The sequence below is a fragment of the Harpia harpyja genome, chromosome 1 (genome assembly GCF_026419915.1).
Source record: "Harpia harpyja isolate bHarHar1 chromosome 1, bHarHar1 primary haplotype, whole genome shotgun sequence".
NCBI classification, from domain to species: domain Eukaryota; kingdom Metazoa; phylum Chordata; class Aves; order Accipitriformes; family Accipitridae; genus Harpia; species Harpia harpyja.
Genome location: NC_068940.1, coordinates 46521044 through 46535173, shown reverse-complemented (window position 1 = coordinate 46535173; position 14130 = coordinate 46521044). Strand labels below are relative to the sequence as shown.

The following is a 14130-nucleotide window of genomic DNA, read 5'->3' as shown; positions in this document are numbered from 1 at the left end:
TGGCCAGCAGCAGCCTCTTACGTGCACACAGCTTCAGAGGCTGCAAAGCATGCGAGGAGCTGCCATGTCCGTACTGCCCCTCTTCACCAGTTCCCCCCCTCCGGGGCCTGGCCTGACACCTGCCCAGTGGCAAGGAACTGGGGCTCGGTGAGGGACAGCGGCCACTCCAGAGGGGCTGGAGCGGGGTCCCGCCCCCTGCCAGGCTCCCGGGGACCACCTGGACGTGGCTGAGGCCGGGCCTTTCCTCCAGCAGAGAAAAACCTGGGACCAGCCACGGGGTGGCAGCTCAGGCTGCTGACTCCTAGGTTTTGTTCTTTTTTTCTTTCTTTTTTCTCTTTCCTTACATTTTTATTAAATGGGACCCTCATGGCCAGATCATGGGCATGGCAAAGGCTCTGCACTCTCCCTGGCTCGCCTCTGGCCCGGCACAGCACTCAATGGTGTTTCTAACCCCGTCTCTGTGTTTGGCCAGCTCCTGATTCCTCCCCCAGCATGGCCTGTCCTTTGGAGGGGATGCAGGCAGGACACCTTCCTCCAGCGAAGGCTGAGTGACCTCCATGGCTCCCCCGCTCCCCACAGGAGGCAATGCCCTGGCAGATTTTGTCCAAGCAGCTCGGAGGCATGGTTAGCATGTCCCCAAGTCTGGCAGGCTGTTGGCAGAGCAGGTCACTGGTTTTCTGAGCCAATGGGAACAAAATCCGTGCCCTGGGCAGGGTCTGGCCAGGCTGCTGGAGGGTATGGCCGTTGCTTTTGTGTCAGTGATGAAACAGGTTTTCTGGCTTTTTAACTGTTGTTTGCAGTGATGCCCTGAAGGAGAATGGCAGCTGAAGGTTAATTTGTGTCACTGGTCATGTCTGCTCTTCACCTGTGCTGCTGCAAGTACAGCCCATGCGCCCCACACTGTCCCATCGGCACAGCTCTGCCACACTGGGAAGAGCCCAGGGGTGACAGCAGGGTATGCTCCTTGTCCTCAAGCTCTCACCTCTCCATGGACAGTGACAGAGCTGCTGGCAGTGCCCGGGCAGAGCAGCCCTTGCTCCAGCTGCCTCCTCCAGGGTTGGGTGAATCCCTCTCAGAAACACTCCTGGTGTCTCCCTCTCCCGCTTGCCTGCTCCTCTGCAGGCTGAATCCTGGCCCCAGTGGGGTCCTGCAAACCAAAGATAAATCCCCCCAGGATGATGTCTGGTGGGTGGCATCACCCTTCCGAGGGGGAGCCCACAGGACCAGGAAGTCCTCTTGGTGACTGCAGGACTGGGATGTGGCACGGGGTTGCTGATGGAAAGGAAACATGGGCAAGACCTGCTGCCCTGGAGAGGTGTCCCAGGACCAGTGTCTGCCCTGCCTGAGGTGAAAGGTGTGAGCTCCCCATCCCTGCGCCTCCAGGCTCCAGACCCCAGCTCGGGAACAGCGCTGGTCCCTGGCTGTTCTCCATCCAGGCCACGTTTTAGAGGACCTTCGAGGGGCTGTTTAACCGGGTCCTTCTGGGGGCTCACAGCCATGGGTGGAGGCAGGGCTCAGTGCTGGCTGGCTGGTCCTTCTGGCCACCGTTCCCTTTGCAGAGTGGTCCCACTGGACCATTAACAGAGGCTTTTGGCCAGCCATGGTGCAGCCTTGGGATGCCCCAGGGCCCCTCCGTGCCACCCAAATGGGTCCACAGGCAGCCCGATGCCCGCAGGCAGGGACCTGCCAGGGCCGCGCTGCCGCAGCCAGGGCTGTGCCAGGGTGAACCGCCACCCATGGGCCCCTGGCTGGTGTCACCCATGGGTGCCCACGGCTCCGCAGAGCACGGCATCCCCCTGTGTCACCAGGTTGGGAGCTGCAGGCACGCCGCACGGGAACGCCGGAATGGGCCGGTTCCCAGCCCCCCCGGGCGCATCTCCCCGCGGGAAAGCGGACACGCGTGGGCCACTCCCGCTGCCCTTTCGTCTATATAAGGCCGGGAGCGCCGTCCCGCCGCCCCGGCCCCGAGGCCCCGGCCCCGCCGCATTCTTCTGCCTTCTATGGGCCGAGCCGGGCCGGGCCGGGCGGGCGGCACCGCCCCGGGCGCCGGCTGCCCGCCCGCCCCTAGGGCCGCGCCGCGGGCCGGGCCCCGGCAGAGCAGCGCCCGCCGCCCTGCAGTAACCCCGCTCCGGTCCAGGTGAGGCGGCTCCGCCAGGGTCCCGGTCCTGCTGCTCCTCGCTCCGCCAGGTGGGACGGGAGGGAGCGGGGGGCAGCCGCGGGGCGGGCGGGAGGGACCGGGCGGGATGGAGCCGGGACAGCCCCGATGGATGGGGCGGGCTGGAGCCGGGGGCAGCTCGGAGGGGAAGCGGTGGGACGGGAGGAGGCGGCTGCCCCGGGGAGAGCGGGAGGGAGCAGCCCCGGCCGGCCCCCCACTGTGGCGGTGCTGGAGCTGGTGCTGGGGAGAGCCCTGGGGAGGGGGCGATGAGCGGCAGGAGAGGCCCCGGTGCGTTCCTGCCAGGCCCCCCTCTGCCCGGGCAGGTGGGGGGAGCCCCTCGCCGGGGCCCGGCAGGGCTGTCCCAGCTAGGGGAGGCAAGGAGCGGTCTTGAGCAAAGCTCTCGGTAACTGTCTGCAATGACTTGGAGCTGGGGACATCCCGGCTTCCCCGGGATGGCAGTGCTGCAACAGCAGATCCTGCCGCCTATGGCTTCACCCGCCTCCTGGTTTGTGAGAGCTGTTCCTGTCTGGAACATCTGCTTGTCCCCCCAGCAAAAAGTGCTGATGGCCAGAGACAAGATCCAGATGCATGCATGATGCTCCAGAGATCTCCCCAGTGACCTGTGAGCGAGTTCAGGCAATAAACTGTTGTAAGGCACAAAAGGTTTATTTCACTCATTTCCCTCGGTCTTAAACACAGAGGAACATTGTGTTTTGTTTAGCCTTGCCTGTGAAAACTTGAGGTCCTCTTGGCTTCTCTCCCTGCATGCCCTTTTGGTACAAAATCTTACGACTGTGATAAAAGACAGAGAGGCTGTAAAACATGGATGTGTAGGAGAAGGCGGCAGCCGAAGCTGCATTCTTTGGAGTGGAATATCCCCAAGTGTTAACAACCACTGCCACTGACCAAAGATGGTTGGGTTTCTTCAGTCACTTGAATTTTTTTCCTCTCATCACTGGCAGGCTCTGTGCAGCTGTAGGAGGAGTTTGCGGTCACCTCCCCCTCTGAGGCGCTGCGGCCAGATTCCCCCACTGAGATGAGCCCCTTAATTCTCCTGGGAAAATATCAAACCCAGTCCAGGGCATGTTATGCTGGTGGCCCGAGGCCATGAAGACCTTCTGCCCCATGGTCCTGTTTCCCAGGCCCCCCAGGCATCAGAAGAGTGCTGCATGCTGGGTCTTTTGGGTGGTGATGGTGTCTGTGCATGGTCATCCTGTGGTGGCCCCAGAAGGTGCGCTTTGGAGGGGCTTGCATGTGCCACATAGGCACGATGAAGTCCTTGTCCCCTAAACTAGGTGGGAAGGAGCCAGCCCAGAAACCATCTGCCGAACTTACAGCTGAGCCCCACAGCTGTGCGTGGGCCTGGTTGGGTCCCCGGTGTGTGGCAGGAGCTGAGGGAGGGCTGGGATGAACTCTCCCTCCTGGGGGTCGCTGCATACTTAGCTCTGGCTCCCTGATGCTGCCCTGCTCCTTCCCATCCACACACGAAACCTGCTCACCAGCTTCAGTACTGGTGGGTATGGCTGGTCTGGGGACACAGCCTGGGGCTCAGGTTCTGCTTTCCCCTCGCCTCCAAACTCCCTTTCCCACATCCATCTCTAATAAGGCCAAAAAAGGAGCAAGAATGGCAGCCTGCCTCTGTTCCTGCAGTGCCGAGCGGGATGGGGGGCTCCTCCCGCAGCTCTAGTGCCTCTGGCCGGCATTGTGGTTCCCCCAGCACCCCTTGGCAGCAGGGATGGAGCTGAGCAATGCCACATCCCAAGGGCATCCTGAGCGGGGCCGGGCTGGAGGAAAGGGACAGTTTAACAACAAATTAGGCAGGGAAGATGAGCTGCTCTCCGCTGACTCCTCCAGCGTGTCCCGCTGGCTCCGGAGGTGGGATGTCTGCTCCTGGGCAGTCCTGATGCTGGGGGAGGTGCCTGATGGACAGCAAAGCTTTATGGGTGGAAGGATGACACGGCTGCAGCACTGCCCTGCAGCCTCCTGTGCTAGTGTGGGATGCTGCAAGGCATCACCCACGCTGGCCCTTGTGCCACCCTGGGAGAGGGGATGGGAACTGCTGCTTGTGCTGGACTGCACCCCTGCGGTGCTGTAATGTAGCAACTAACTTTGGGAAGTGCCATTGGGCAGAGATTGAACCACAGTCCCTGCAAGGGGCCATCATTCACCCTGCAGGGGTGTCCTCTGGGACAGCCCTGGCTGTTGAATCGCTCTTTCTCTATCCTGACCAAAAGCATCCAGCAGATGCACATCATGCATCTCGCTGCTGGGATCTCATGGTGGAGAGGGGTTCGCTGCGAGCAGGAGGCGATGTCCCTCTCCGGCTGTGCTGGAGCCTGCAGGGCAGCCCCACGCGGTGACGGAGCCTCAGCAGCACTTTTTTAGAGGTGGCTCCTGCAGTTGCATGGCCAGCTTTGGAGGAGCCACCTTTGGGAAACCCTTAGCAGCATATCCCAGGTGATCATAGATTCTGAATACACAGGAACACCTCAGTGCCTAGGGACAGGCTGCTGCCACTGCAAGGGGGGCTGCCCTGTCCCCTCCCCACCTAGGCACCCTTCCTTCGTGCCAGCCAGACCAGCCACAAGCCCACACAGCCTGCTGGCCCAGCAGCAGCTCCCCCGCTGTTTTATTTGTCAGCTGGGATAGTGAGCTGGAGCAGCCCAGGAGAAGGTGTGGGGTAGGGAAGGGTGGAAGCAGGCAGGAGGGAGGAGGATGGGGATGGGACAGGGCCCAGACTGCGATGTCTCTTTGGCTTATCCCACCCTCCCCAGCACGGTCAGGAAGCAGCACCAGGATGGAGTTGCTCGTTTGGTTTTTACCAAGGAGGAAACACATTGTGGTTTATTTTTCTGATAACTGTGGGTCTTTGCTCTTTCTCTTTAAAACTGAACTATATTTTATGAACTTTTTAAGCCAGCCCCATGGCCCCTTGGGTCTGACTCTCAGGTGGGGAAGGCACAAGCCCGGTGGTGCAGGAAGCAGGGACATCATCTCGGCAGGAACGGTGGCTGAAGGACAAGGGAATAAGGGCAGCCGGTGACGGGGCGAGTGTGGTGATCAGATTGGCACATACCTTTCATGCCAGGCTGGCTGGGGTCTCATCCCAGCACTAACCTCCTCAGCTCTGCTGCCTGAGATCAGCAGCTCCTGGGCTGGAGCAGCGCTGGGATGGGGCTTTCAGCGGGAGGTGGCAGGAGCAGGACCTGTCTCTGTGGGTTTCCTTCTTGCCGAGGAGGAAGCCGGAGGTTTGGTGACTACACCAATTGGCTCAGCCAAGTCCACCCCAGTGTGCAGGGCATCAAGGCTGGGCATTCCCTGGAACGGGCTTGGCATCGGGTTTTTGGGAATCCCAGAAAGCGTGGGCTCGAAGACGAGGGGAGCGCAGCCATTAAGCCCTTGTGCACAGCGTGGATCACCCCTGTCGAATCAGGCCTCGCTGCAAACCACTTATGTCTCATGCAAGAGGCACCTTTCCCTGCACTGACCCAAAAAAGTTTCTTCCCAAGCCCCAGCCAGCCCAAGGAGGTCTGCTAACAGCAGAAATAGAATGATTAGGAGATGACCAGGCTGGGCTGGACCTTGGGACCAGGCATCTTTCCAGGGCATATTTTGGATCAAACAGCAAAACCATGTGCTGTCAAAATCGCACTTAATCCCCCTAACAAGAACCATCTCTCTGGAGAGGGTGCCAAGCCATGCTTCTGCTGCTGGTCGCAGCCAGGGCAGGGTAAATATTTGGATAATATTAATTCATGTAGTGAGAGCAAAACTCCTGCTTATTTCTCTAGTCTTCTGCTAATAATTCTGCTAATAATTCTGCTAATAATTCTGCTAATAATTTAGTGTGTTTTGAAAGCTGAGCCCAGTGCCATGGGCCAGCAGCAGAGCTTTTATTGCTGGCTCTGGCCCTGCACAGCAAAGTTGTGGTGTTCAGCTGAGCTTCCCCACACCGCAGCCTGGGGGATGGTTATGGGCCGGCAGTGCATGCTGGTGTCTGGCAGGGCATGCAGAAAGAGGTTGTCATTGCAAAGAGCTTTATGGTGCAGCAGTGCTGGCGGAAGCAGGGGGCAAGAGATGGGCCATGGGGGGTGAGATCTCCTGCCCACCCAGCCGTGGGCATGGCTGGGCTCTCCAGTCCTGCCACTCTCCTCAGCTGGCTGGTGACAAACATCTCTTTCCTGGTGGGCACTGGGAAAGGACCAAGCATTTGGGAGATGGCGGGGTGATTTGATGACTGCTGTTAGGTGCTGGGTGCTGGCCAGGGCAGCCTGGGGCAGTGCAAGGGAGGGGGCTGAGGGCAGTGCAGTTTCCATCCCAGTGCCTGCAGCCACTGGGGCTCCTGGGGGACGAGGGGGGGACTGTCTCCTGGGGGACATGGAGCATGTCCCCTGCAGATGAAGGGCCCAGCTTGGGCTCGGCGGGTGCTGCCAGGCTCTCTGGTGTGGTGCACTGCTCCCGCAGTGGGATGGGAGCAGGTGTCGGGGGGTGGGGGGAGAGTCCTCAGCCCCCTCTGAACTTGGCTGGGCACTGCGGTGACAGGCAGCTCTGCTGGCACTGGCACGGTAGCTGGGATTTGGCACTTACCACAGCCCCCAGGATGTCCTTCCAGCACAGCCCAGCTAGGGGAGGCTGGGGACTGCAACAGGGTGGGGACCAGGCTGGTGGCTGCTACAGCCCCTACCTCTGCAACCCCTTGAAAGAGGGATAGCAGGAGGGGAGGGAAAGAGCTGGAAAACAGGTATGGTGTGGGGAGGGCTGGCGGGAGCTGTGTGGGTGCAGAAGGCTGTTTGCTCTGGCCTAGTCTGCCAGCACTGGGGTCTCGCTGGGAGGGATGCTCCCCAAGGCCCTGCAGCCTCCCTGGGTGCATCAGCATTAAGGACCCAGCTGGGAAGCGGATCCTGGAGCAGCACGCCCAGGGTGGCCAAACCAGCCAGGCATGGTTGCTGGCACACAGCTTGCTGGTGCTGTTGCTTTGTGCTGCTTCATGCAACACGATGTGGCTCCTTAACTACCCTGTGTCCCCTGGCAGAGAAGGCAGGAACCCAGGCAGCCCTGCTGCCCACCATGGCACGGGGCACACAGCAGAGCAGGGTAGTAATACTGTCCTCTTCCCCCATGGAATTAATTCACAATCCATTAATTTAACATTGCCTCCTCCAGCTGCTCCCCATGCCAGCTGCTGACCCAGATGGGGAAACTGAGGCACAGGGCTGCGTGTGAGGGAGAAATGGCTGCAGTAGAAACATGAGGGCTCTGAGCAGCATCTCTCCCTTGGGCTGACCTTGTCCCAGACTTTCCTGCAGGGCCATGCTGAGCTGGCAGCCGACACCATCCCTCTGCCAGGCTGGTCTTTGCTGGCATCTTGCTGAATTATGCTTGGCAGGATTTGACTGGAAGAGGTCTGAGCATCCTCCTCTCAGGCAACATTGGTGGTTGCTGGGGCTGCCAAGCACCCCATACGGATCCTGTTTGGGTCCCCAGCACCCACGGCTTAATGGTGGTGGGTGTCTTAAATACTGACTGCATCCCTCACCCTGGCAGCATGGGGGGGGGTTATCACCAAACCCCTGCTCGGAGGCTGTGAAGGGGCGTGGGTGTCATCTCGGGGTGGGAATGGGCACCCTGCTCCAGCCCAGCTCTGCTGGGCACCCTGCTGGGCTGGGGGCAGGAGCCCCCCTTCGAAAGACCAGGTTTTCCTGCCATGGTCCTGCCTCGGTGGTGTTTGGGGTCTGCATGGTCCCTTTGCCATTCCCCATGGGACACTCATTGCCCCAGCCGTGTCCCCAAAGGTCTGTCTGTCCCACTGCTATCCCCGACTTTTTGCACCTCCAGGCTGTTCCCTTCTCCTGGCATTCATTACCTGTAACAACAGCACCAGTCCTCAGCACCCTGGGTTCCCAGCGTTGCTTGGCCACTCTCCCCTGCCCCGCAGGGGCTCTGCAGCCCCCCAGAGAACCACCAGCCCTCTCTCCCCTCCACTTCAGGGCCCTTCCCGTGGGCTCGCCTGGCAGAGCATGGGGTGCACCCGGGCGCTGTGGTAGGGAGGGGATGGCGAGTGGCCTTCGGCCCGGACGGACCTGGCGGTGGCAGGAGGTGGGGTGGGTGGAGGGGGAAGGGAAGCGGTGGTATGTGAGGAATGTGCCCGGAGCAGATAACCCCTTCCCGCTGGGTGCTGGGTGCTGTGCCGAGCCCACCTCCAGGGGACGTGGCTGGGGGCTGCTTTTGCGAAGCGAAATGGAGGATGCGAGGGAGACCCATTGCCCCAGGAGGTGGGCTGGGGAGGGCTGGGGAGAGCCCTGCCAGAAGAGGAGGGGAGGCCTGGGCAGGGGCACGGCCAAGCTCTGCCTAAAATGCCGAGGCACCCGTCCCCCTGGCCCCCCCCCAGGACTGACGGCGGTGGGTGGATGCTGGGTGCTGGGCTTGGCATCTGTCCCTGTGGCTGGGACACAAAGGGGACAGGCGGCAATCAGGTTTGGGGGTTTGGAGGCCAAGGGTGCAGGCAGGGAGCCCTGCCTACAGCCCATGGGGACTGCCCTGGGGAAGAAGGGGTGCCAGTGAGCGCTGCCTGCTCTTGTGACTTCCCAAGGGACTCATTAGAGCCTGAGTCTTGCCTGTCCGCATGTCCGACCCTGTGACCCCCTTACCTCACTGTTGCCAAACTGTGTGACAGCCAGGGAAACTGAGGCACGGGACTGGAGGTGCCAGGAATTGTGTGTCCCTGGCTCTGCTCCAGCCCCTTGGGCTCTGCCTGTCCCCAGCCCTCCTGACGGTCCTGCCTGCTGCCCTGCCCCTAGGTACCACCCCAGCCGCCAAGATGTCCAGCAAACGTGCCAAAGCCAAGACCACGAAGAAGCGTCCCCAGCGTGCCACCTCCAACGTCTTCGCCATGTTTGACCAGTCACAGATCCAGGAGTTCAAGGAAGCCTTCAACATGATCGACCAGAACCGCGACGGCTTCATTGACAAGGAGGACCTGCACGACATGCTGGCTTCCCTTGGTGAGGAGATCCTTCCCTCGTGCCTCCATGTGTCCCTCAGCCCCTCTGCCCTCAACGCCTCCTCAGCAAGTGGGGAGAGCTGCTGGGTGACCTAGTGCCTCACACCCAGCGTTGAAGACCAGCTTTGGTGGGTTGCCATTGAGGCACAGCCCTCCTGCTTTGGGCCAGCCCGATGCTGGCTACAAAACTGGGGGGGGGGGCAGATTTCTCCAGTTGACCACAGAAGGTGCGTTTGTGGAGGCACTCAGGGGCAGCAGCTTGGTGTGTTGCTCTTACAGCCATCCTCACTAGAAGGGAAGAGACCCTTGGGGTTGGAGAAGCTCTGCCCTAGGAGCAACCACCAGCCACAGCTGTTGAGTATTTGAGTAGTCTCACCCCAGAATATCGCCTGGTGTCATCCCCTGCAGGATAAAGCCCTCCCGTTGCTCTCAGCCTGGGTGACAGCCTGGGTCCCTTCACGACCGGTGTGATACCTCGGCTGGTTGAGACTTGCAGGTCTGGCTGCGCTCCCCACCCAGAGCCCATTCTCCTTCGCTGCAGGCCATGGCTTTCACCTCCTGCTCCCCGCAGTACCTCCACCGCACTTTGGGAGGTCTGTCAATGATTGACCTGGCAGCCAAACCTGTTTTGGAGGTCCTGCCCGGCCGTGGGAGGGACCTCCGTCCTCCCCCATGAGCCATAGCTCTGGGAGCAGAGAGGGGCCGGGTGCTGGGGGCCCACAGACCTCAGCAGAGAAGCTTAAACCATCCCTGGTGCATCCATGGTAGGAGCAGGGCTAGGGACATCAGCAGCACAAGGCTCATGTAGGGACATTGCTGCCCCTCTCCTTGGGTGGTGCTGGGTGTCAGCTGCCAGGGGAATGGGGAAAAGCTGTGGGTTTAGTTCCCGGCAGCCCCCAGATGAAATCCTGCATCTCCCTTGAGGCTGAGCCTGGCAGAGCGTGGTTCCAGGTGGCCTCCAGCATGGTTTAAAGCATGGGGAGAGATGCCGAGGGGGAAGTACCAGGCACTGCGGAAACCCCCTTCCCTTGTTCGTGGGGTGGGTGAACATGTGCCAGCAAATTCATTTGCAATTTAAAAAAACCAGCCAGCTGAGTGCATGGGCTGGCCTTGGGGATGGGTGCCAGGGAGGGGGGAACAGGGCCCTGCACCCACACCACTGCCTGTGTCTGGCAGGGAAGAACCCCACTGACGAGTACCTGGAGGGCATGATGAGCGAGGCGCCAGGGCCCATCAACTTCACCATGTTCCTCACCATGTTCGGGGAGAAGCTGAACGGTACCGACCCGGAGGACGTCATCCGCAACGCCTTTGCCTGCTTCGACGAGGAGGCGTCAGGTATGGGCACTGCCTGCATAGCCCCCTGCCTCCTGCCTGGGCGCTTTGCCCCTCAGGTGTGCAGCCAGGATGAGGGCTGGGGCCAGATCTTTGGGGACAGTCCCCAAGCAGCTCCAGAGTGGGAGAGCTGGGCAGGGGTGTCTTTGGGAGAGGGGGGTAAGATCCTGCCGCTCAGCCCTCCCACAGTGTCCCCAGCTAATGCCACCCCCTGCCATCCCTGCAGGCTTCATTCACGAGGACCATCTGCGTGAGCTGCTGACCACCATGGGAGACAGGTTCACTGACGAGGAGGTGGATGAGATGTACCGGGAGGCGCCCATCGACAAGAAGGGCAACTTCAACTACGTGGAGTTCACCCGCATCCTGAAGCATGGGGCCAAGGACAAGGACGATTAGGGCCCGGGGCTGCTCACCCCCTCTGGCTCCTCCTGTGCACGACCCCCCACCCCTCAGTCCCCCTTGCTGCCCCACAGCAGGCTCCCCCCATGGGAAACACCTCCCAGGACCAGCACCTTGCATCAGGTCATGCTTGGAGGGGAAGCGCTCCCATCACTGCACCGCTGTGTGCCCATCTGTCAGCCCCAGACCTCCCCTCCCATTGCCTCTCCCACCCACAGGCTCACCCTGCTGGGACCCCCACCAAGCAGCCATTGACTCCCTCAAAGCCACCATGCCGCTGGTCCCTGGGGCTGGGGTGAGCATCCCAGGTGAGCACTGGCCTGCGGGGATTTTGGCTGGCTCGAGCCTGAGTGATCCCTGTCTCGGGGCTGTAGCACAGAGAGAAAGCACCTCTCCCCTCTGCTCCCACGCTCCCTTCCTTCATGAAAGAAAACCCACTTTGTTTCCTCCTCCCTGGCTGTTTTATGGCTTTAGAGCCTGTGATCTGAGGGATTTGGGAAGCCAAAGTGGCATATAACACCTGATGGGTGTGATATGGAGACATGATGTGTGTGGTTCCCTCGTGGACCGGTGCCATGCTGTGCTGCACTGCGGTGGGTTTGGGGGGTGGGATGCCTTTTAAAAAGCCCCATTCAGTGGGACGCACACCAAAGTGAACATCTCACAGACCTCACTTTGAGGCAGATGGGCTGATGCTGGAGATAAACCGAGTGGTGTGGGAAAGGGCCTCCAGCTTCTGCAGGGTCTCTGCCACGCTATGGGCAAACTGTCTTCTGGAGGCAGCTGCATCCAGGGGCGATGTTCAGCCCCACTGACCCCAAAGGATCAGCTTTTGTGACTAGCCCAGGTTCTCCCAGTGTCGGGAGTGGGATGGACTTGGTGGCTGGCCACCACCAGCTGCGGGCATTGCTGGCCCCCAGCAGAGAGCTGCCACAGGCTCCAGCATGGGGCATTCAGAAGCACTGTCTCAAGCAGCTACTTACTGAGAGGGTTGTCAAACATTGGAATGGGCTGCCCAGGGAAGTGGTTGAGTCACCATCCCTGGAGATATTCAAAAAGCGAGTGGACAGGGTACTCCAGGGCATGGTTTAGGGGGCATGGTTAATGGTTGGACTCGATCTTGAAGGTCTTTTCCAACCGAAATGATTCTATGATTAAAGCTGCTGTGTCTGAGCTGCCCCCTTCACCGGCACGGCCATAGTTACACCGCAGGACTCTCAGGAGAGGGCATCCTTCAACCCTGATGCTAGCAAAGTAGAGGAACTTCATGGACACTGGGGTAAGTATGGGAAGAGTAAATATGGTCCTTGCAAAAGGTAGTCCTGCCTCTCCCACCTCCTGGAGCTCTTTGCAGGTGGATCAAGAAATTATTTGGGTAACAAAGATGGGGCTGGCTTGCAGGACTTCAGAGGCTGAGTGAAAAGCACTGAAATGCAAGTGCAGTCATAGGTGGGTTGACAGAAAGTGAAGCACATGGGGAAGATCAACCTTGACTTCACGGGTGAGACAACAGGCTCCAAGTACCCCAAGACAGCCCCAAGGAAAGGTCAGAGCTCAGCAGCTGTCAAAATCAAGAAAAAAAGGAGAAAGAAAATCACATGCTAGGAATTCCTAGGAAAAGAAAGGAGATTAAAAGAGAGACCACTGTTCGGCCATTGGCTAGGTCCTTTTATTGCCCACAACTTGAATATAAAAAAGAGATAGAGCCAAAGTGGAAGCATCCTGAGAAGGGCAACTGGGAGGTTTGGCAGGATGGACCAGCCTGCACCCGAGGAGGGCCCAGGCAGGCTGAACTCTGGCCTGGCAAGGAGACGTGGGAGTGGGGTGGTAGCATGGGGATGGTGCTGCTTCCGCAGCACTGGAAGCCAGAGCCACATCTGGCTCAGGGTGTCTGTGGCCGGGAGCATCTCTCCCATGGGCTCTGTTCTCACCCTCTTTCAGCACCTGCTTCCAGCCACGGTGGGAGACAGGACCCCGGGAGACATGCCAGTTCATCCAGCAATGCTCAGAGCCCTTTCTACACTTTGTTATTTTTTCTTAGTCCTGGTACTAACTGAGGCCCTTCCCCTGGTTTTGCTCAGCTGTTGGCTTCCCAGCTTTTCCAGCAGTGCAGAGGCCAGAGGGCAGCCTTTCCAATCTCATTGGCTCACATCGCCCATCAGCTAATGCTCTTGGGACGCCCCTGGTGCCACCAACACAAGCAGATGGGGCAGTTCTCCTGTGCTGTCAGCTGTGCATTCCCCAAAACCACTTCATCTGCTTTGGTCAACCACTGCATCCAAAGAGAGAGAAAGAAACATCAGCAAACCCCCAAACTATTTGGGCCCATATGAACCTCATGAAGTTCAACCAGGCCAAGTGCAAGGTCCTGCACCTGGGTCAGGGCAATCCCCAGTACCAGCACAGACTGGGGGCTGGATGGGTTGAGAGCAGCTGTAAGGAGAAGGACTTGGGGATACTGGTGGGTGGCAAATTGGGCGTGAGCTGGCAATGTGCGCTCGCAGCCCAGAAAGCCAACCGTATCCTGGACAGCATCACGAGAACTGTGGCCAGCAGGTTGACCTGACCTGACTCAGTCATTTCAAAAGTATTAAACAGCACCAAAAAAAATCTAGACATTTAATTTCAGAAATGTTTACTTGGGGCAGGGGAACCAAGTTAAGAAAATAACCATCCTTTTGGGTCAATCTAAAGGAGCTGCTCACAGTGAAGAAGTGTTTCGTGATGTTCAGAGGGACCCTCCTCTGTTCCAGTTTGTGCCCATGGCCTCTGGTCCTGTCCCTGGGCACCACTGAGAAGAGCCTGGCTCCATCCTTTCTGCACCCTCCCTCCAGGTATTTATACACACTGATGGGATCCCCCTGAGCCCGCTCTGCTCCAGGCTGAACAGTCCCAGCTCTCTCAGCCTCTCCTCTTAGCAGAAATGCTCCAGTCCCTTCATCCCCTTCATGGCCCTTCGCTGGACTCTCTCCAGCCTGTCCCTGTCTCTCTTGTACTGGGGAGCCCAGCACTGGACCCAGCACTCCAGGGGTGGGCTCACCAGTGCTGAGCAGAGGGGAAGGATCACCTCCCTCCACGTGCTGTGAAACTCCTCCTAATGCAGCCCAGGACACCATTTGTTCGCCGCCTTTTCTGCAAGGGCATATTGCTGGCTCATGGTCAACCTGCTGTGCACCAGGACTCCCGGGGCCTTTCCTGCCAAGCTGCTTTCCAGCTGGGCAGCACCTGGCACATCCTG

The 14130-nt window shown here is 59.6% G+C and overlaps 1 protein-coding gene across 4 annotated transcripts; it reads left to right on the top strand.

Annotated features, from left to right (window-relative positions):
- The first annotated feature begins 2013 nt into the window (after nucleotides 1-2013).
- On the top strand, nucleotides 2014-11341 carry MYL9 (myosin light chain 9). Of its 4 annotated transcripts, none has more exons than XM_052791155.1 (5): nucleotides 2014-2137; nucleotides 3118-3191; nucleotides 8953-9156; nucleotides 10332-10493; nucleotides 10717-11341. In XM_052791155.1, exons 3-5 carry the CDS (start codon nucleotides 8973-8975, stop codon nucleotides 10887-10889), a joined length of 519 nt encoding a protein of 172 aa, XP_052647115.1. In that variant the 5' UTR covers nucleotides 2014-2137; nucleotides 3118-3191; nucleotides 8953-8972; the 3' UTR covers nucleotides 10890-11341. The 4 variants fall into 4 exon arrangements, with proteins under 4 accessions (XP_052647115.1, XP_052647105.1, XP_052647125.1 ...); XM_052791145.1 differs by having other exon boundaries at nucleotides 2045-2187; XM_052791165.1 differs by lacking the exon at nucleotides 3118-3191 and having other exon boundaries at nucleotides 2078-2187.
- Nucleotides 11342-14130: the final 2789 nt, after the last annotated feature.

Bases quoted from the DNA above. Each gene is read 5' to 3' on its own strand.
- MYL9 (XM_052791155.1), top strand. From the start codon at position 8,973: ATGTCCAGCAAACGTGCCAAAGCCAAGACCACGAAGAAGCGTCCCCAG. The intron at 9,157-10,331 runs GTGAGGAGATCC...TGTGTCTGGCAG, and splicing joins CGACATGCTGGCTTCCCTTG to GGAAGAACCCCACTGACGAG. The intron at 10,494-10,716 runs GTATGGGCACTG...CCATCCCTGCAG, and splicing joins CTTCGACGAGGAGGCGTCAG to GCTTCATTCACGAGGACCAT.